Here is a 22500-nt window from a genome sequence, read left to right on the forward strand (position 1 = left end):
CAATTAGCCACATAATCTGCCACCCTGTCACTGTCTGCTCATGTAGAAAATGTCCACACCGGTGCCTCGTTTCCAGCGCGCAGTGCCGGCTGGTCTCTGATTCATCAGCGTGAGTGACCACGGCGTCGCAGCCAAGGGAGCCGCACACCGGCCGGGCCCATGTGTGCCGTCAGGGCCAAAGGTGTTGCCTTTCACTTAATTACCCAATTTAGCCATGGAGATTGGCTAGCGGCCAGCAGCCACGGGGAGCAGGAGGTGTGTGTGTGTGTGTGTGTGTGTGGGCGTCTATGTGTGTGTTTGTATGTATGTGCAGCTGTGCATTTATCTCTCTTTCTCTCGCTCTCTCACTCTCTCTTTCTCTCTGTTTATTTTTCTCTCTCGCTCTTTCTTCCTCTTCTCACTCTCTCTCTCTCTCTCTCTTTCTTCCTCTTCTCACTCTCTCTCTCTCTTTCTTCCTCTTCTCACTCACTCTCTCCCTTTGCTCTCTCTTTAACACAGTGCCCACTCAGCCCAATGCAGCAGGAAGGCAGGGCTGGAGAGAGTGGGACTGGGGCAGGGAGGCATGGAGTGGGGGTGGGGGGTGGGGTGGGTTAGAGGGGGGTCCTGCAGGGGTCTGCCACTGCTCTCTGGGGTTTCACACGGGGATGTTAGTTTAGTGCGGATGTGGAGCAGGCCTGATACCCTGCAGCTGCTTGCACTGAAGAGGTGTGACTACAGTATATAGTATACAGTATACTGTGTGTGTGTGTGTGTGTGTGTGTGTGTGTGTGTGTGTGTGTGTGTGTGTGTGTGTGCACATGTGGGTGGCTGGAGAGGCAGGTGTGATTTTGTGCCTGTGATTGTGTGTGTGTGCGTGTTTGTGCATATGTGGGTGGCTGGAGAGGCAGGTGTGATTTTGTGCCTGTGATTGTGTGTGTGTATGTGTGTGTGTGTGTGTGTGTGTGTGTGTGTGTGTGTGTGAGTAAGAGAGCAAATGCGATCATGCACTTGCAATGGTGAACTTCTGAACTTCATCTTGAGCATGTGACCATATCTGTTTGTTTGTTCTTCAGTGCAAATTCAATGGCAATGTGATCTGACACCTAATATGGGATAACTCCATTGTCTTCATCACATCCTTAAATAACACTTGTTTTCCGACAAACTCTTTAAAGGAGTAATGCAGAGCATCCACAAGATCAGGGCCTATCCCCTCCAAAAAATGCCTAGTTGATGTTGCCAAGGCCCTGAATGTCCTGTTTGACTTCCTGTTTCCTGTCCTCTCTGCAATAAACATGTCCCTGATGTCACAGCAATGAGAGGCATGTCCCTGTGTTGGGTAATTACCTCAGGAATATGAACGAATAACAAAGGAGCTGCCATTTTATAACATCCTGTTTTACCAACAAAACAGAGAGGGGGGCTGAGCATTGTGGGTTGTGCCTGCAGACCCAGCGACTGCAGAAGCCATGGGCAAAAATGATATAGTCGACCTTGATCCAAAACATGTGGAGGAATACGAAGATAGGAATTCTATACTGCCTTGCAGTGGAATTCTACACTGCTCTTCTCAAAGTTAGAGTAGCCTTGCTGTTACTCACTATCAGAAATGTCACAGCAATGCAAAACAATTCCTCAGTTCCTTTTTGAAAGCAACATAAATTCTAAACAGTTCTATTACATGTACAACGTTGTGGTGAGATCAGGCAAGCTGATACTCTGCACCAAGGTGACTAGGAACTGAGTGGACGTTGTGTTTGAGGTTGCGGTTGGAATTCTGCTCTTGAAGGGAAAAGGAGGGGAGGGGGTCATGGGTATGGTCTGTAAACTGACTCTGCGGACAGAGTACATCGCAAGGTCTGGGGGAAAAAAGAAGAGGAATGAAGAAAAAAACACATTCCCCCTGAGCCCCGCTCGTCAACAGAGAGCGCTTGAGCCGACCCAGCACTGACCACAGACCCCAGCTTGTGCCGCTGTCAGCCCTTCGCTAAACACCAAAACAAGCGGACTGTTCTGTGGGCCAGGACAGTGCTTCCTCTTCATGCCCCCCACCTCCCTCCCTCGTCTTCGACACTGCTGTCCTCCTGTACCCTGAACTTAGCCAGGTTTGTTCAAGAACCAAATGAGAGGAACTTGTCTGGGACGGAGATGAAGCGGCGCAGCTGTGCCCTCCTACCCTCTGGACAACAAGCCATAGAACACACACGCACACACACACACACGCACACACACACACACACACACACACACACGCACACATAAACATACACACGTAAGAGCAAAAGTTGAAAGAGCACAGTGACATACGCCCCCTCCGCAGATGCGCATAAGTGAAATGTGTGAACGCAATGAAAGAGAATAACAATGAAATATGTTAATTCCCTTTTTCGACCCTGCAGTGTGTCATGCAACCTGAAGGACAGGCCAAGCACTAACTCACGGCCTGCTCGCTGCACGACTCCAGGACGTGAACCTGCTCTGAGACCCCTTTCCTATCTGATGAAGCTGCGAGGCCTCCATATATTTCCCTAACATAAGCAAACACATGATCTGCAGCAGAAAATATGTGAGTCACGGTTTAAATGAAGTATCGGGGGCTGCCGCAAGTCATGCATTAAATTAACTTTAAAAGGCAGGACCTTGAGAGAGGTAGGAGTCCCCGCTCCGGGGGCCACTCCGTGGCGTGCTAGGCTGAATCGGCCGAGTAAATATTTGGCTAAGTGGTCGCAGATAATGTATGCAATGCATGAATAACGCACCGTCACTCAGCACTGGCAAATAAAGACGATGATTAGCTGCCAGCACTTCGTATCAGTTACCGTGACTTTGGGAATCGGTTGTCGTGACTTCGGAAATTGGTTGCCGTGACACCCACAGCATTTCTTTTCCCCCTCACTTCAAGTTCTGCCGACAGTTTGTCTCCTTGTCAGTGCGTGTGCGGGGAAGATTACAGAGCAAGCTGTTGATGCGGTAGAGATGTAACCCTATAGCCGCCTCCATGTGCCGAGACTTTGGAGCATTGTGCTTGTGAAGCTGGTAGGGGGGCGTCACGATCAGGGTTGCTGGGATTGTTTATGTCTTAGAGGGGGGGATCTGCTCCATCTGTCGCTGAAGGTCAACGCCTGCTTGGACACATGAAACCCCAGTGAGTCTGGGCCCCTGGATGCCCCCTTCCTCACAAATACACAAACTCATCCAGAGAGAGTGGGCGACAGGCTCAGTAACCCTAACCCTCAGCAGAAGGACACGGAGGGAGAGAGAGACAGACAGTCGCACAGATAAGAAAAAAAGTGAAAACTAATAAACTGCACGTAAGCAGTAAATAAAAATACACAAAATAAATATAAAGTAAATATATGTATGTTACTATTTTCATAAGTGCTAATAAATAAAATGTTTATTAAAACCTATCAGGTTATATTGTACTAGACGGAAGTGGAAAATAAAGTTCAAGTAACAAGAGCAGAATAACAACAGTCAACAACTCCGTGGTCTGGCAAAAGCAGAGAGAAAGCACACAGCCAACAGATGGGAGAACAGACTGTGGACCTCTAGACAGACATGCAGACAGGACTGGAGTAGAGCATCTGGGCCTGCAGGCCTCAGGTAGGTGGTAGGTGGTCGGAGTCAGGGTTGCGTCCTTGCTGAGCTTATCTCCTCCCGGGCTACTGACGTCAGACACTTGGCCTGGGACGGAACGTGGCCTTCTCCTCATAACCCCCACCGCCGACCTTCCGCAAGGCTACCTCCTCAATTCAGCATGTACTGTATGTGTCTGTGTGTATGTTTGTGTGTGTGTGTGTGTGTGTGTGTGTGTGTGTGTGTGTGTGTGTGTGTGTGTGTGTGTGTGTGTGTGTGTGCGTGTGTGTGTGCAAATGCTGGATGAGGGAAATAAGATGTATGTCTGTTCTCTTCTCCTGTCAAAGAACAGTCAGGCAGACAACACAGACTGTTGTAATCATTGCCTTTTGTCAGTTGGTCTCTCTGTGTGTGAGTGTGTGTGTGTGTGTGTGTGTGTGTGTGTGTGTGTGTGTGTGTGTGTGTGTGTGTGTGTGTGTGCGTGCGTGTGTGCGTGTGTTTTTGTGTGCTTGTGTATAGTGGTGGGTTGGGTGGGGTGGATGTGGTTGAGAGACAGAGTGAGAGATCAGATATCAGAGATCTTGGCGATATCTGCACCATGTTTTCACGAACTAAGATGGAGGGAGTGTTGAGGTGCATGGGGTCTAAGGGAGGCAGAAAGAGGAGGGGATGGGGGGGGGGGGTGGCAATGCAGAATGTTCTGTTCCATTTTGTCTCTTAATCCCCGTCTTCTTCATTAAAGCGTCCAAGCCTTACCAGCAGAGTCTACATGTACTGAGCAAACAGTGAGGCGGAGAGGAGCGGAGAACGTCTGGAAACCAGCCAAGGTAAAGAGACGGCAGGGGTGGAGGGTGGTGGTGGTGGTGGTGGTGGTGGGGGGGTGGGGGGGGTGAATGTACATCTGCATTGTACAGTACTGTACAATCATGAGCAATAGGAAGAGAGTCGGAACGACGTCTTGAGAGGGATGGCCACATGCTCTCAGATACTTCAGCGGCCTCCAGAGACACCACGTGGACAGGGTCACCCAGCCCATCCTTGCTGGACATGTCAGATCAGGTCATTAGAGGCAGGAGGTATCTCCCCTCCCTGTCAACTTGCACACACATACTGTACTTCAATACTTCCTGATTGCGCCACGCAACCGTTTTCCCACCACAGACGTGACAGACGATGAGAAAGGAGAAAAGCTGGACACGGGGTGATAAAAAAAACCAAAATAACAGAAACTGCGCTACTCTGGAGAATTTCACAATGGTAAGCCCCAGTTCAGCCCCACGCCAGCAGAAATGGATTGACCCACCCACCCATAAGTCATGTCAGGAGATGACGGCAATCCTTCGGGGCCTTATTGGAAACGGTGTGTGTGTGTGTTTTCATTGCCTCCCAAGCTGAATGGACTGGCGGTAATTGCTGTCATTATTTGAGAAGGTAACACCCAATCTTGCATTCTCTGTGTCTCAGCAGAGATAGCAAAGAGTTTGGTGCTGAAATTTGGACACTGTGAGTCTGGTTCCCTCACTTAAGGGAAATGCTCTGTGAGTAGTTTGGCAAGGGGCATTCACTGGAGTCTCAGCGTACAGATCTGGGAAGATTCTGAATCCCATCTCTCTACTGTGCACTGACGTCAAACTGAGATGAGCCTTCCCGCTTTCTTGTTCCTTCTCTCTCCACCCCTTTTCCCAATCTCTCTTCCCAATCGCAGACACACAAATTATTGTGTAGGAATATTTCAACGTCACACAAATACCTGGGGCTTGGAATGCGGTTAGGGGGACAATCTTATCTGTCTGCCTGTCTGTAGACAAAACTCGCCTCATTTTGGGTACTTTGTGGGAGCCTCCATCTCACTTAGGCATATCATTTGAGTCGATGCAATACACACCGCCACACTCCTCTCTCATCCCAACTGGCTTTCCCTAAGTGATACTTTGATTGAATACAATAACGGGAAATGAAATGTGCACACACATGCACACACACACACACACACACACACACAAACACACACCCACACACCTACACACATAAGCCCACACACACACACACACACACACACACACACACACACACTCACACACACACACACACACACACAAAACACATGATTCCAATTTACGTAATGACAGGTGAGGCCTTGTGCAAGCGTGTGTCAGCGTAACGTGACAACGGCCTGGGAATACATACAATAAATCTTTCTTTCTTTTCTGCATTTCTCCCTCATTCTTTTTTCCCCCTCCCTGCCATTTTTTTTCCCTTCTTCCTCACAAAGAAACTGCCTGACTGCTGCTCGCTCCTCCAACAGTGAGCCCCACGGCATCTGAGTGCTTGACAGCTTAGTCATGTCCCAATCATCCACACGTCTGTCCACACAAAAGCTCTTTCAGCTTCATGGGAGAGTGGGACAGCAATAGGACACCAGAACCCCATCAATGTTTGACGTCCAAGGTCTGGGGGACAGGTCCCTCTAGCCCACTGCCACTCACCGATGACCTGGCAGACTGTTATTCCAGCACTTACTTAATAAGGCTCGGCTGATACTCTGAATAATTGCCCAATTTTGTTTGGGGCAAAATAGAGGTCAAGTAATTCCGCATGAAAACAACAAGTTCTGCAGACGTGATGTATTGACGTGTTTGATTCTTGAACCATTAAAGAAAGTAGAAATTTGTTGCCATCCATCAACACTCAACACTGAAATACAAGAAACCCAACCACAGTTTGTGTTACAGCAAAACAAACACCGACGTATCCGCCTTGCCAACAGAATAAAAGTAAATTACATTTTGGCACGGCCGGCTGCTCTGTTTTTACCGCGGGCAATAGAGTTAAGGGTTGAGCGATTTAGCGCGGCAGGCCCGGGCATGATGTTTCTCACACTCTCACCCAGGTTGCCAGGCTCTTTATGACAGACTATCCCAGGGACACGACAAAACCCTGACGAGGCGTAACTGTGAGCCACTGCGATGGGCCAGCTCATGATTCACGGCTCAAGACTCTTAAACTAGGGGATCTCCCCTCCACTCTCCAGCCCTGTGTGTCAGACCCCCAGAGGGGGAGGGGAGGGGGGGGGGGGGGGCATCGCATCTAATCCCAACACATGTCCACCCAACAGCCCAGACACAGAAACCTCCTATTGAGTGAACCCTAAGTGGAGGGAGGGGAGAGACTAAGAATCCTGCCAAGTGAGCAGAGTTCCCAGCTGGCAATCAGCAGCAGGATTTATTGTTTGACGTGCTGATTATTGAAAGCAGGGAATAATAAAATAATCACAGGATCGTGGATAACCATTGTGTGGCTTCTCCTCTCTTCTGTCCCTGGGCTTAGTATTTATTAAATATTTTAATCTTTGTTTGCAGATGTCTGCGTATCTCTGCTGCTCCCCCTGTCATGATAACAAGCAGACACAAAAGAATCTGATGACAGTCTTTCTTCTCTCTTTATCTTTCTTCCCTTTTGTTTTGCATTTCGGATCTGAGGGTGGGGGGGTAAGGGTTGGGTGGACGCAAGAAGTGGGGAAAGAGGGGGTAGGGAGGGATAGCAGCGGCTTGTTTACCGCCCGGAATCGGCCAGCAGATAACATTCTGCCCCTCCGCTTTTTGTCTCACGGTGCGCGGCCCCTCAACAACAATCTGATCGTCCGCGGATGTTTACAATCCTCCGCTGCCTTGCCCTTTCTTCTGCTTCCTGTCGCTGGCCCCCGGTGGAAGGAATGGTGGCCATTTTGGAATGGGCCAGCAGCACAATGGAGGGCAGCAGCAGGCAGATAATAAAAATAAGATGCGTCCACTGGGACTTATAGCCAGGCTGACGCTGGAACAGTAAAGGGAGGTGATGGGGGAGCTCTGGAGTGTGGCGTGAGGCAGCAGTGCGAGCCCTGAATCTGCCAACACCGCATCTCCTGATGCAGAAAGCACGCTTTGGGCCCAAGAGAGCAGAAATAAGCCTTCATTGTCTTCTTCAGTCCAGGGGGACAGATTGTCTGTTTGAGTGGCACTTAATCTAATGTCTGACATCCATGTACCACAATGAGAACACCAGTCTCCTTGATACGCGTGGCTGATAGTCCCGAACAATTGCCCCCATTTATCCAGCATGTGTCTGTCCAATGTCCCTCTGTTTTTTCTTTCTTTTCCAAACTGTCTCTTCATTCTTTTCCCTTTACTCTCGCTACACCATGGCCCCCCTTGGCTTCGGGGGCCCCACTGTTGTTATTCTTGGGCTGAACTTGGCATGAAAATTTGATCGACAGGCTTTGTTTTCTTTTTGAAATTTTTTTTTCTTTTTTTTTCTCTTTCTCTTACCTTTTTTCGCTCCATTCTGTCTGCTTTGCCTCTGGGTAATACAACTCAGGACCTCTAAATATTGAAAGCGAGAGGGGGTCAGGTTTGGACAGCTTTTGCATGCTGGCGTGAGTGAGTGTGTCTGAAAGTATGCATGCACACATAATGAGTTAGTGGACTGTGTCTGTGTGAGTTTCTGTCAAAGTATGTATATACAATGCATATATTTACACTTGTGCGTCCAGATTTACGCATCTGTACATGTATATGACAATGTGTGCATGTGTGTATGTGTCTGTGTGTATGTGTCTGTGTGTGTGTGTGTGTGTGTGTGTGTATGTGTGTGTGTGTGTGTGTGTGTGTGTGTGTGTGTGTGTGTGTGTGTGTGTGTGTGTGTGTGTGTGTGCGTGTGTGTGCGTGTGCGTGTGTGTGCATTACACATATGTGCCTGTGTCTCTGCGTTGAGTTTCAGTGGGGACCTCTCCTGAGCTCCAGACTTGCTGAAAGATGATAAACTAAACAAGAAAATTACGCCGCTCTCCGGGAGGAACCCCGTAAAAAAAAAAAAGGAAAACACTGAAAACACCCGAGTCAGCAGAACTGAGTTGGAGGCCCGGGCCTGAGAGGCCTTCCAGCAATTACAGAATCAATTATCTCAGCGCTGCTGTCGAGCGCACACCCCCGCTGAGCCTCCCACCTAAGATGGCAGTGTGCCACAGGCGCGATAAACATCAGCTCCAGGGCCGTCAGAGTGGGGAGCGGAGCGGAGTGGCTTATTAACCGACTCATTTTAGGAAGCCAGGGCTGGAGGTCATGAAGTTTTTTTTGGGGAGAGTCGAGGGGATTTTTTTTGTGGACTGATGCTTTCTCTCTTGAAGGCAGCAAGACACGAGCCATGAAACTGATCCAGACATTGTGTGCAGGTTCAAGCACGGCGCAAGCTTGCTGGCTGTGTGCTATAGCCTATAGGTGTATTAGTGCAACATTCACTGTTACTTCAAGTGTGTGGACCAGGATAAGGGGCGCTAACTGAATCATATATGTCATGTTATGTCTGTGTTGTGCTATCTCTTTGGGAGCTCTACAATGTGCATGCTACATTTCATAGTGGACCGCATGATGCATGAACTCCTCTGCAGGAGTCTAAATGTCTAAATGTTATGTGTTGAACTCTGTATTCATACTGAATGTTTGGTCATTTGCAGTATGGGCTGTTCTGGTACAGCACAGGTGAGTGGCCATTGCTAACCTCGGCGGGCTTTTCCCCAGGTGTGTCGGAGCCTCCACTACTCCTCAGGTTGATGACGTGGACCTCCTGGGGCAGGGCGGTGGTGCCCCGGCTGGCACAGCCGGACAGCGCTGTGAAGCTCTTCAGCTGGGCCTGCACCGGGTGCCCCGAGCCCACCGGGAGCAGCTCACATGGGCTCCGCGACAGAGGACCTGTGGCCAGGGGAGATAAGGGGGGACAGAGTGAGACATCAGCTGCAGAAGAGAGGGTCAAAACTTTTCATCTGGGATGGACAAGGGAATCTAACTCTAAAATGGTTCATGTAACATTAGAATTTTTGCTTGAAAATCTCATGCAATTACTACAATCATCACATTACAAAAAAGATCAACACAGATCAGCCATGAAGACAGCTTTCACGTCAGTGCTAAGACCTTTGAACCTTTTAATAGGAAAAAAACACCAGTTCAGCAGAGTATTTCATCAGAACATTTCTTCTTTTATCATTTTATCTTTTCTAAAGTTTTACTTCAATGTGACTACCAAAAAGTTAAACAAAAACTTCACATCTTCTACAATCTTTGATACAAAACATAACTCTATTTTCAAGTGTTTGCAGATGTTCCTGTAGCAAACACTAGCCGTCAATATGTGTTGTATATAGTGTAGGTCCCTTGGTTACATTAGAGAGGGTTAAAGCGGAGTACTCAAGGATCTTTGGTTACATTATCAAATGTGTAAAGGAGAGGAACCAAATGAGAACTGAGCTGTGAACACTCAGAACTCGAAAAGGGAACTCATCGGCCTTCCTGACCACAGACTGCAACAGTGGGGAGATGCCCTCACTCTCAACTCTGAGAATCAGAGTGTATCTTTCCCAGCAACCAGAGGTTGAGCTGCGGTAAACCCGGTATGTCGGCTCGCCAAAACCCTTATCGCAGGAATTTTACACAGGCATAAAATCGGGCAGCTATTCACAGCAGAGCCCTGTGAAGTCATCTTCCAGCAAGCAAAAAACCCAAGAGCCCCAGGCTAAAAGCACTCCCCACAGTTATCGGGAGGACACGGATAAGATAATAGCCCTAGAAACAACACCATGCTTACACAAACACGGAGGCGGCTTTCACTCATGCTGCAACTCCCCTCTAATTAATTGATAAGGTGCTAGATTTATGGAAGTGAAAACTACTAGCAAGTCTAAATAAGAACGAAATAAATAAAATTCACACCTTATAAATAAAATTCACACCTTGAGGCCACCAGTGCAAGGCTAATTCAACACACACACACACGCACATTCAAACACACTATTAACTACAATATGTCACCAAGGGTTGAGCCTATCTGTCCAAAGGGATATCTTCCAGCCTCACCTCCCCTACATCTCCCTCCTTACATGGGCAGCTTTGTTGGCCTCTTCCACTAAGTTGCTAAGACAAATGGCCGCCCTGCACATGAGCAACAATTAGTGAGATCAGTGGAGCGATACTGAGGAGACACCATACACTCGCCTCTGTGAAGATCTAGTGTGATTCTCCTCAAAACGTACCAACTTTCATGAGAACCTGAGGCCATGCTTCAAAACAAAAGTTCAAATACTTTACATTTTTACTACACAGACCAGTGTGAGGGGCATAAAGAGCAATTAGGTGCATTTGACAAAAAGTCAAAAGGATTAGAATCATGGGTGACACATTTTAAACAGCTGAAGGCTATGTTGCGCAGCTTCCTGATGATGTTGTTATTTTAACATGATGTCAGAGATGGCATGGTGTTGCTGGGGTTGCTGTGCTGCTGAACTGTGACTAACCCTCCCACACCTCGGCTGTAACGAGCAGCACGGCTGTCAATCAGAGCGACTCCTCTGCGGCAGCTACTGAGTCTCAGGCCGAGGATCCAGTTTCTGCCTCGGGGACATGGGCCACACTCAGGAGGAAAAGAGTATGCATGCGCACACGCAGGCGCACACACACACACACACACACACACACACACACACACACACACACACACACACACACACACTGAAAGGCATATATCCATACTCTCTTTGGCTTTCACTTACCTCACACATACTCTTTTCTCTTTAAATGTTCTCTCCCAAACACACACACCCTTACTGTTCTTCTCTGTTCCTCTCTTCAGCTGGCTGTGTTCTTCTCTTCATCCTCAATCCTTCTTCCCTCATTGCGTTTCAGTTCACCTCCCGTCTCTCTCCTGAACTGTTCTTCACCTCCACCTCCTACTCTCACTCACTCCCCCCCCCGTCTCCCTCTCTTCTTCTCCCTCACTGTTTTCTTCTAACATCCCTCTCTCCTGCTGGAGTCCAGCCACGTTGAGGGGACAGTGGCAGCTCGGGCTCTTTACCCACCCAGCGGGGTCCCCCCCCCCCCCGCCCCACCCACCCCCAACAGAGCAGAGGGCTGGAGAGCAGCATGAGGCGGGACAGACGGACAGCTCAGTCTGTGTTTTGTCTGCTGGACTGAAAAAGCACATTAAGGTCCAAGCAAAGAGTCTGCCGCTCACACCAAATGAGTTTTCCTCCCTCCCTATCTCTCTCTCTCTCTCTCTCTCTCTCTCTCTCTCTCTCTCTCTCTCTCTTTCTCTCTGTCTGCCTCTCTCCCTCTATCTGTCTCTCTCTGCCTGAAATCAACAGCTGTCTAGGCTACCGTACACACAAGCAGTGCTGGAGCGCTGTGCAAAGTTAAACCAGAGGTCAGAGCTGAGTGATAATGCTTTGCACAGGCCCTACTGTCGCCCCCCAACACACACTCACTCTTTCTCTCCCACACACACACACATACACACACACACACACACACACACACACACACACACAAACACACATTGCTTTGAAGCCACTGTCACGATCAACCAGTAGCTCTCCCCTGGACTTCCTCTCGGAGGCTTATCTGTGGCACTGCCATGCTTCTCAAACACTCGGCCAAATCACTGCTATCTCAGGTAAACACTGCCACTCCCTGCATTGTGCTTGTGTTTGCTTTACATGTAAACTGCACCACAGAGCCCAAGGTCAGCATGGGGTTTCATGCCCCCTCAGCACGGGAGGCCCAAGGCCAGAATCTCCACTGGACCCTGGGACTCTGTCAAGTGTCCATGAGAGCGGAACTTTTCGGGTATTATGTGGGCAGTTTTGTCTATAATGTCAGCAGTTTTACATGGGTAGCATGTCCACCTCAATGATACTTATAGAAATATATAGAGGATGTGGTTAAAAAGAGAATGAGCAAAATGGAAAAAGAAAAGAGGGTGAAAGAGGGATGGTTGGATGGAAGCTGTTTGTGTGTGGATGGACAAGCAGAAAAAGAAAGCAATGTGAGAATTCTTTCTTTTTCATCATTGTTATTACAAAGTCATTTCACGCTTTGGCAATGTTGTGTGTGACCACTTATGGTAAATCCAGCATAAACTGATATGAATTAAACTAAATTAAATTAAAGTGAATTGAATTGAGAGAAAAGGGAGTGCTCCAGGGAAAGAGAGATGTAAAAGGACAGAGCAAGGAGGGAGAGAAACAGAAAGGTCACCTAACCCCAACAGTGAGAGTGAGAAAGGAAGAAAGAGAGAGAGACAGAGAGAGAAAGAGAGAGAGAAAGACACAGAGAAAGAGAGATAGAGACAGAGTGAGAGAGAGTGAGAGCGAGACAGAGAGAGAGAGAGACAGAGAGAAAGAAAGAGAGAGAGAGGCCCAGAGGCTTTGCAGCGAGGCGTGCACGACAGGCCTTTTCCATTAGGTGGCGGGGGGCTCCAGGGAGAGCTCTGCTGCCAAGCGTTCCTGCAGGTCAGGTCTCAGAGGCGCTGCTCTGCAGCCCTGCAGTCCCCCCCACGCCGGCCCCCGATCGATCGCATTTCAAACGTGCCGCCGTAAACATGCAACAGGCCCGCGATAGCCATCACAGCAACATTTGGAAAGCATTAAACCAGAGAGCAGGAGGAGGAGGAGAGGAGGAGGAGGAGGAGGAGGAGAAAAGGATGAGGACAAATGGTGGAGCTGAGCACTGTTTTCCTTGACAATGACAGCAATGTCTTTCTTCCTACCCCCTCTCTCTGTCTCTCTCTCTCTCCATCCCAGTCACTCTTTCACTCTGTCTCTCACTCTTCCCTTTCTCTTTCACTTATTCACTCATTCATCATCTTTGTCCTCTTTCACAGCGTTGCTCTCTCCAGGAAGTTGAATGGTGTAGGCCATGTGTTTTAATGGTGCATCGATGTGAAAGTGTGAACAACTGGTTGAATAAATGAGTGTTAAACCACTTTATCTTTCCTACTGTCTCTTTGTCTCCCCCTCTCTCTCTCTGTCTCTTTGTGCTTTGTGCTGTGTAAAATATATATATATATATTACTCTCTATATTTATATGTACTGTATATAAAAAATAAATATATTTGAGGATGATGAGTGTGGTGAGGACAGACGCAGTCATGATTTGATCCTGCTTGTCGCTGCTCTGCGTGTGTTTCGTGTGTTTTGTGTGTTTTGTGTGATCATCCTGACAGCTTGAGTCTCAGCAGAAGCACAGCTCCGTCTGCGCCAATGACAGCAACTCTTCACTGCAGCGCTACTCTCAGTGTCTGTTTTTACCCTTTTCTGCTGTCTGCCAGGTTGTTTGGGCTGAATGTGTGTGTGTGGGGGGGGGGGGGGGGTTTATTGTGCGTGTGTGTGTGTGTGTGTGTGTGTGTGTGTGTGTATGTGTTTTGTGTGTGTGTGTGTGTCATGGGAAGAGTGGTGTTGTTCAGTGCCCTGTCTCCTGTGAGTGGGTTGATCTGTCACTGTAAACTCAAGCGTCCCCACACACACACCTCTATCTTGGCCCACCAGGGAGCCCAGTACAGATGTTCCTCTTTGAAGTGCTTTATGCTGAGGGAGGTGACCATTTTGAAAAGATATTAAGAAGTGACAGAGTGTTGATGGTGTGTGTGTGTTGGGGGGGGCAGTGGGCTTAATGGCAAAACCTTGTTGTGACGCATCTGTGAATGGACACCACCACCACTAGCCACACACACAAACACATTTACTACCTCCTCCCCTTCCTCCCTTAGGGACAGGGTCTTGTCCAGGCAGTGGTCATCACGCCTCTCTCTTTCTCTCTCTCCCTCACCCTGTATCTGAGACTACTCAAACTCACTTTTTCCCCCAGCACCACAAATAGTGGAATAACAACCACAAGAAAGAAGGGAGGGGGAGGGAGTCTGGATGTCTGCCAAAAGATTACAGTGTCGATCGGGCAGCAAGTGTTGTTTCTTTCTATTTAAAACAGTTGGAAAAAAGTGAGGGTCCATTGACCATAAAGTCCAATGAGGAAAGGGGGAGGAAGAGAATACAGAAGATCTGGACAATAATCGAAGGAAGCCGAGCATTTGTTTTATAATCCTTAAACCACTGGAAAAAAATGTATTTGGAATTGAGGGCAATAAACAAAGAATGCGTTCCCATGGTGGATAGAGAAATGTTTTTGAAACACTGGGTATCGTTGTATAGGATCCAGCCTGACGCATACAAAAAAAACCAGCTTGCTGTTCAAGCTGTTGACAGAGACAACAGTGGACGCCACGGTGACTCGTCAACAGAAAACAAAACAAAAAAAAGAGCATTTTTGTTAACCCCCAGCCAAAAAAGAAAGCATGTGACTTAATCAAACATGACGCCGTACTGAAAGACTGCAAAAAAATGGGTTAGGAGAGCGATCTATCAAAATATTATGCGGGATAGATGAAGTCCCACACGACTTCTGACAAGGTCATAAATGAAAGGCATTCCTGTCGCCGGTTTCCTAAGGAGCCCACTGCGCGCTAAATGAATCCTTCAAGGCGAATAATTGCTTGTTATTAGACACGGCCCATGTGCTGGTGAGGCGGACTGGATAAATGTATTTCATTTGAGCTTTTTTCTTTTTCAATTTTTACTAGCTAGTGAAACAAATGGAATGTTTCTCCCTACTGCACATCTGCAAAGGCCATTAAATAATGTCTGTAGTGTCTCGGAGGAGAGAGAGTGAGGGAGGAGAGTGGAGAAAGGGAAAGATAGATAGGGAGATAGAGATAGAGATAGAGAGAGAGAGGGAACGGCATCCTATACTGCTCCGAAAGATTGCTCTCCCTTTTCATTTCAATTTCTCTTCTCACCATCTTTCTCTTTCACACATTCTGTTCTCACCCCCAACCCCCCTCACCGCCCCACCAAATTCACCCCAATATCCTCCAATATTTCCTTCTTTCTCTGTCTCCCTCTGTCCATCCCTGTTCTCTCTATCTGCCTTCTCTCTTTAGTCTGGAGCACAGACCTGTTCAGTCCAGCAGCTGCAGGACCCTCTGCAGTCCAGACCCAGAGCTCTGTGAGGGGCCTGTTGTTCACAGAGGCCTGGCCAACAGGCTGGGGCTCCACAATGCACCGGGCTCTCCTGGGTCTGTCTGCATCTGCTCCACACACCTCATCCATCTTCTTCATCACTCTGTCACTCTCACTCTCCCTCTCTCGTTCTCCCCCTCTCTTCCTCTCTCTCTCTCTCTCTCTCTCTATCTATCTCCATGTGTTTCAGTGTGTCCACTCTCTCTCTCTCTCTCTCTCTCTCTCTCTCTCTCTCTCTCTCTCCGTGTGTTTCAGTGTGTCCACTCTCTCTCTCTCTCTCTCTCTCTCTCTCTCTCTCTCTCTCTCTCTCTCTCTCTCTCTCTCTCTCTCTCTCTCTCTCTCTCTCTCTCTCTCTCTCTCTCACTCTGTCCAATGTTCAATACTGGACGGGAACTTTCAGCTTTCCAGCAGACACAGACAGCTCTACCTGCGAAGTGGAACGCCAGTGGAAAAACTAATCACTGTTTGACAAATCCACGCTATTGACAGTTTCCATCTCAGCGAGTTCTGGAAAGCTGGCAGGCGTTTCTTTTGCTTGCTTGTTTTTGTTTGTTTGCTGGAAATGGTTTAAACATGCAAATACGAAATATGCATGGCTAAGTTCCACGCTCCCTTTCCACAAACACAAACAAGGCTGATTGGCAGAGAGGGTGGAGTGTCCGCACAGCCGTTAGACATGATACTCTCCTAGGGCCCGAGTGGGGAGACGTGGGGAACAAACCAGGGGCGCAGCCATGCGAATGTTTATTAAACATTTATTAAATGTTTATTACGTGCCAGACTGACTCCGGTGCCGCAGGATGCCGCGACGGCACGGGCAAATCCCATGCCAGGCCAGAGACGGCTCCCACAGAATCACCTACTTCCTGTCTTAGTCTGAACCGACGGAGGGACAGAGAGGGAAAGAGAGACTGAAGAAAGGAGGGATGGATGGAGAGGAAATGATAGAGATGCGGTACTGCCTGAAGGATGGGGATAGGGGATGGGTGGAGAGAAGAGGAAGAGGCAGACAGGGGTGAGAGAGAGAGAGAGGTGGAGCTGGATATGGATGAAAAGACAGAGAAAAATAGACAAAAAGAGAAGGGAGGAAAAGACACTACGCCAGCAAAGAGAGGCCGAAGATGGGCAAGCCAGTGAGATGAAGAGATGGAGAGAGAGAGTGGGGGACTGAGAGAGAGTGAGAGGGGGAGAAAAAGAGAGGGAGAGGGGAGAGAGAGTGAGAGGGGAGAAAGAGAGGGAGAGGGGAGAGAGAGTGAGAGGGGGAGAAAGAGAGGGAGAGGGGAGAGAGAGTGAGGGGGAGAAAGAGGGGGGGCATAGCCTTTGGTGGACACAGAGCACACCTGTCTCTGAGCAGACAGCGTGCAGGCCTCATGGTACAGACTTAACATCAACATTCCACTCTACACACAAACCCTATACACCCCGGACCACAATATCATCAACACACACACACCAACACACACACACACACACACACACACACACACACCACGGGGCGAAATATGGCCAAAATATGCTCTCGAGAGAATTGTTCAAACTTGGTAACAGACATGATATGAAAAAGGCCTGCTCTGTATTTATTTAACGTGCCCATGTCTTCATATGGGTGCAATGGCCATGTGTGTATTTATAAAGGAAGGAGAGAGGAAGTAAGAGTCTGTGTGTGTGTGTGTGTGTGTGTGTGTGTGTGTGTGTGTGTGTGTGTGTGTGTGTGTGTGTGTGTGTGTGTGTGTGTGTGTGTGTGAAACTGAGAGCAAAAGAGTGATAGAATGAGATAATGAGCAGGTCTGCATGTGTTTTCCTATGTGCATGTGTGGTCAGAGGAAGTTTTTGCATGTGGGAATCAAAAGTCAGCACTTAGAGGGGTCATTCACACCGCACACTCATACCACAGTCAAAGGTGTCGGAGAGGAACTACAGCGACTTACAGTAAAACACGAGAAACAAACGACTTCAAAGAGACAGATAGATTGAAAAAAGAGGGGCATGCTTGTGCATCCGCTTCCTCCCTCTCGAGGGAGAGCATGTCGATGTGTGTCACCGCTGCACTGAGCGGCTGAGTACTCGCACTTGTGTGAGAAATCCCCCGGGGAGATGTGAGTGCCACCACACACTCCTCACACACAATGCTGCCATGGCAAAGATAAGGTGCTGTTGCTAGTACTCTCTAGTCTCACACGCACACACACAAACACACACACACAGACGCTCCTGTTGCTGTTACCCGCCTACACACGTGCATAATCTGATTGGTCGCAACCACTTGGTCGCTGCAGAGCACGAGTCAAGGCTCAGATTCACACGAATAGCATGTAAGCATACACCACAAACATACACACACACACACAAACACACACACACAGACTGAGAAGTGGAATATCAAATAAGGGCATGGTACAGTATGAATATAATTTCCAATTAAGCACCTTACATAGACTGCCAGAGACAGAGAGAGAGAGAGAGAGAGAGAGATGAGGCAGAATGAAAGAGCCTTCATGTCTGCCACCACTTAATGAAAAAATGCCAAGGTAAATGAGATGGAGCTGATAGCACTGCCTGTCTGCCCCCTGTCTGAATGGCACACGAAAACTCTATCATCTATCAACAAACACATGTGCACACATACCGTAACATCTATACACACACCGTAATATCTACACACAAACCGTAATACCTACACACAGTACCACAATGATCAAAGCTCAGCGAGAGTTAAGAAGCAAGAGCAACTTACGAAACCTATCTGCAACCCACTTCTCCTCAGTATTTGCCTACGCTGTACCTCAACCTAGCCCATTCTTGTCTCTAGACATTAATGATACCACAGTCACTCTGCTCCATACTGAACTCTGGTCTGGATAGTCTGCGTCCTCTATCCACAGGACCTGGTCCATCCAACCAATCTCACCCTTAGTTAAAATCTCCTATCGCTGTGAACCAATCACAGAGCTGCAGAAAGAAAATGGCTGAAATCCAAACTAGCCAATGATCTCAGAAGACTACCAGTCGCTTCTGTCCTCCTTCTCAGCCAGTATTACTGCTGCAAAGGCTGCTTTTCACACTGATAAGATCCACAAGATAAGTGTCCTACTACATGCCTGTTGAATCCCATTCCAACTAACCTACTTCAAAACCATTTGTCCTTTAAAGGTCTACGCTACCACTCGACCGCTGTGGTCACACATATGAAGAACGCAGCCTCATGGCTCTCATCTGTGTTTCGCCAATGATGGCCTCTTCCAAGAGTACCTCTTCTAACACCTGTACCAACCCTTGTTCTTACCAAAAGTTTTGTAAAATATGTTTTGTCGCTTTGGACATTAAAAGGACATTAGTGTGAATGTAAATGTAGAGAGAGAGAGCAAAAGAGCGAGAGAGGGAGGGAAAGAGGGAGCAAACTCTATTGTGTTATGAGTCACATCAAAGGCAGAGTTCTGGGGAGCAGAATCAGCAGTGAGCAGCTTCGGTGTGCATTTGGCACTCGCAACAGAAGCAACAAAACTGCCCCTGTCCCTCCAGCTCTTGGCCTGCTCTGCCCAAACCAACACATACACACACACACACACACACACACACACACACACACACACACACACACACACACCACACATACAAACACACACACACACAGAGGAGGGAGTGTAAGAGAGAAACACACTCATTTCATACAACAGGCCCTATAATCCTGAGTTTGCTTTTATGGCCATGGCTCTTTGGTGAATTATGACTTCCTACACCCAGATTAAATCTGCTCAATAAAATAACATGAAGGCTGCCGGGGTCTATGACGACTCAAAGCTGTGTTTGTTGGCGTAATTGATTCAGAAGCATGGGTAAAGATTGTTGATTAGGGACCTTTATTGAATTAAATCTGGTGGTTAGAGAGAGGATAAGGGGCGTTCGTTGGGGGAGGAAATGTGCATGTGCAGTCAAAATAAGGGCACTTAAAGGTTGTGCAAATAGCTCCTGATGTGCCCTGTCAGAATACCTTGGGACAGAACCAGCTCCGCGTGACGCAGTAAGAGGAAGTCTGGGGTCGTGCCAATATCTGGGCCTCAGGAAGTGATGTCACAGGCTGTGCCAGCTCAGAGCAAATCTGATATTCCCACAAAGCCATTTCCGAAGGGAAACAAACAAAAGCTCTGCCACAATTCAGCAAAAAAAATCTCTGTAGCTAGCTCTCTCTCTCTCTTTCCTTTCTGTAAAACATACACACTTACACGCCACACTTTCACATGTCCTTTCATTTTCAACAGTAAGATCTTGTGAGCCAAGCCTTACTCACTTTCTAAACCCAACATTCTCAAACTAGCCAAAGATAGAATCGGACAGCTCTCGAAACAGCTATGATTAGAGGTGAGCCCTCAGGGTCTTCTGGGCTTATGGATGTTTAACATGGGGGGAGAGGTAAAGAATGCGTCTCTAATGAAGGTAAAGGACGCAAAAGTCAGAATTGATTGCAGAGTGGAACCGAGAGAGGCCAGGGGTCTCTGGAGGGCTTCACCGGCCGGACGGCGTTCCCAATCCCACATAAACCCCACAGGAAAGACATCTCTTTTTTCCCATATTTCCATATAGGACGGAGGGATTTGGAGCAATCCTCCTAACCCACTGGCTCTCTCCCCTTTCTCAAACATTTCCCAGGGTCCAACCGAAAGCCCTCGGATGAGGCGTCCTTTAATGAATACAATATTCTGGATGCTGGAGTTTTTTTTTTTCTTGACCCATTTTCTTTCTCTCTGTTCCCATGTGTTCTTTTCTGTTTTCACTCCGGTCCAACACAATCACTGGAGAGTCTGACTCTACTGTAAGTCACTCACCGTGGAGGGAGGCGGCTTAGTCATACGTACAGGATGCAGCAAATAAACTTTTGCGTGGCAACAGCGGGAGATTGATTTGCCGGCCAGTAAATTATAGTTTCATTGGGAGAGGGACGATGGGGTGAACCTATTAAAAAAAAAGAACAAGGAAGAAGGGAGGAAGAGAAAAGCGAATGAAGAGCAGGTCAGAGAAAAAAAAGAGAGAGAGGGTGAGAGAACAAGAGAGAGAGAGAGAACAGCGCAGGGGTGAAGAGTCAATAAGAGAGAGTGAGAAGGAAGTGGGAGAGGGAGAGAAAGCAGGAAAAAGGAGAGAAGGGAGGCAGGGAGGAAAAATGGTGGGCGGGTGGAGGAAGTAGTAAACTACTCCCTTCAAAGCGTGAAAAGGTGGTGAAAGTACAGGCGGCCAAGCAAGGCACACAGCCAGGTGCTGTCAATCAAACACTTCAGACACGTTTTCACAAACCCAAGGCCAACTGCCCTTCAGGGAAAGCCCTTTGAACGGTTTTGTTCCAAAGAATATTTTAGCTCACAAAATGTTTGGTCAGCACTGAAGGCCGTCCAGCGGCGAGATGAAATCCAGTCCGATTCTGTCCTGCCAGACCCCATTAAGATAGACAATTATTATCCTGTACTTCAGCCTCCACAAGTCAGAGTGTAAGAGTGTATTCTGGAAAATGAATTTGTCAGAGAGAAACAAATCCTCTCTTTGATCAGATTAACTCATTACTGGGGTCAGTGGAGAAGCTGGAGAGGTACCGCAGAGAGACGGACGAGCTTAGACTGAGTGGCCCTTTGTTCCATCTCCAAGTGCGTTAGCAGGTGTGGTGCGAGAGGCGCACATAAATCCAGCTCTTGGGTGAGTCGTCAGGGTCAAGGACAATCGACGTATTGAGAAACCGCTCAAATAAAACCCCTTTACTGTACTGAGCAGGGTCATCATTTCAGCTAGGACAGTGACGGGATGGATGAGGGGAGTGGGTGTGTCTGCATGTCTGTGTGTGTCCATTTGTGTATGTGTGTGTGTGTGTGTGTGTGTGTGTGTGTGTGTGTGTGTGTGTGTGTGTGTGTTTTGTGTGCCTGTGTCCGTGTGTTTGTGTGTGTGTGTGTGTGTGTGTGTGTGTGTTTTCTGAGGTAGCTGCATACTTAAATATTTTAACACACACACACACACCGGAGTTTCCGCTAGGAAATAATCAGGCTGAATAGAATGCAACATGTTCATTAGCCTAACTTACGTAAACATGCCTAACAACATCTAGCCAGTATGTATGTTTTCATGGACAGCAAGAGTCTGCTTCGTTCATTGTTTTAAAAAGGCTACGTTGTTTGTTGCTGCTACCCACGTTATCTCCAGTGGTTCCACTGTTTAACTTGCACAGATGCGCACACACAAGAATGAGCGCTCACACCACTACCCCCTAAGGCTATGCCTCTTTATTTGATAACAATAAATTAAGAAATATTTCCTATTCTGGGAAATGTTTAGTTTCTTTTTCTTTCGGTCCGCGGTTCAATGATACCGTTTAATTGTGCCAGCAATCTTCTCGTCGAGGAGGCCCTAACCCTGCAGATCATAAACAGAGAAAGCATAGGCCTACTGTATGCTTTGGGTACAGAACAGTTGCATGTCCAGTGTACACGGAGAATGACAGTGTCTTGGAGCGGCCGCAACCCCGCAACTCCACTTCCAACGTCATGATTCCGACAGATACGCCCGACACTTATGCTTTTTATCTGGTGGTGGTGGAGTTGACCGGACATCTGAGGCTTCAGACGTTACCAATTTATCATCATCCATCGCATCATCCATCCCCTGGCCATGTTTGAACCGCCTCACTCATTTGTTCGTTGTTTAACATGGACGTTTTAAGCGTCCGCTTCCTATTTGAAATGTTTCGTACAGTATTTGAAATGCAGCATAGGCTATGTGTGTTGTTTAATAGCTTTCAAACGGTAGAGCCTGTACATTTAAAAACATAGCCAGAGGACGTATTGCTTTAATATAGGCTTACATTTTAAGGCTTATTCTCAAATTCAGATTGCGTTAGGGCAGTATTTGTCAAACTTTTTCAGACAAAGGACCACTTAACCAATAAAAAAGAAACGCACGGACCACCTAGCTAAAAAAAAAAAAATTAGACCTACTTCAACAGTTTATTAGCCTACACAATCGGCCTACTCACTGAATCACCTTGCTTATTGTCTTTGCACTTTGCTTATTGTGTCAGAGGATTCATATGATTTAA

At 47.7% G+C, this 22500-nt stretch overlaps 1 protein-coding gene across 1 annotated transcript in view; it reads right to left on the minus strand.

Annotated features, from left to right (window-relative positions):
* The window catches only part of tgfbr3 (transforming growth factor, beta receptor III), a 106708-nt gene that overhangs the window by 62846 nt on the left and 21362 nt on the right, over positions 1-22500 (minus strand). Inside the window, exon 3 of the mRNA XM_076278423.1 lies at positions 9091-9281. Within this exon, the coding sequence (XP_076134538.1) occupies positions 9091-9281 (191 nt within the window). The remainder of the gene's footprint in view (positions 1-9090; positions 9282-22500) is intronic.

This window comes from Alosa pseudoharengus, unplaced genomic scaffold (genome assembly GCF_046254945.1).
Source record: "Alosa pseudoharengus isolate Yale_2024_CS ecotype anadromous, Long Island Sound unplaced genomic scaffold, YU_APseudo_1.1 YU_APseudo_1.1_scf_11, whole genome shotgun sequence".
NCBI classification, from domain to species: domain Eukaryota; kingdom Metazoa; phylum Chordata; class Actinopteri; order Clupeiformes; family Clupeidae; genus Alosa; species Alosa pseudoharengus.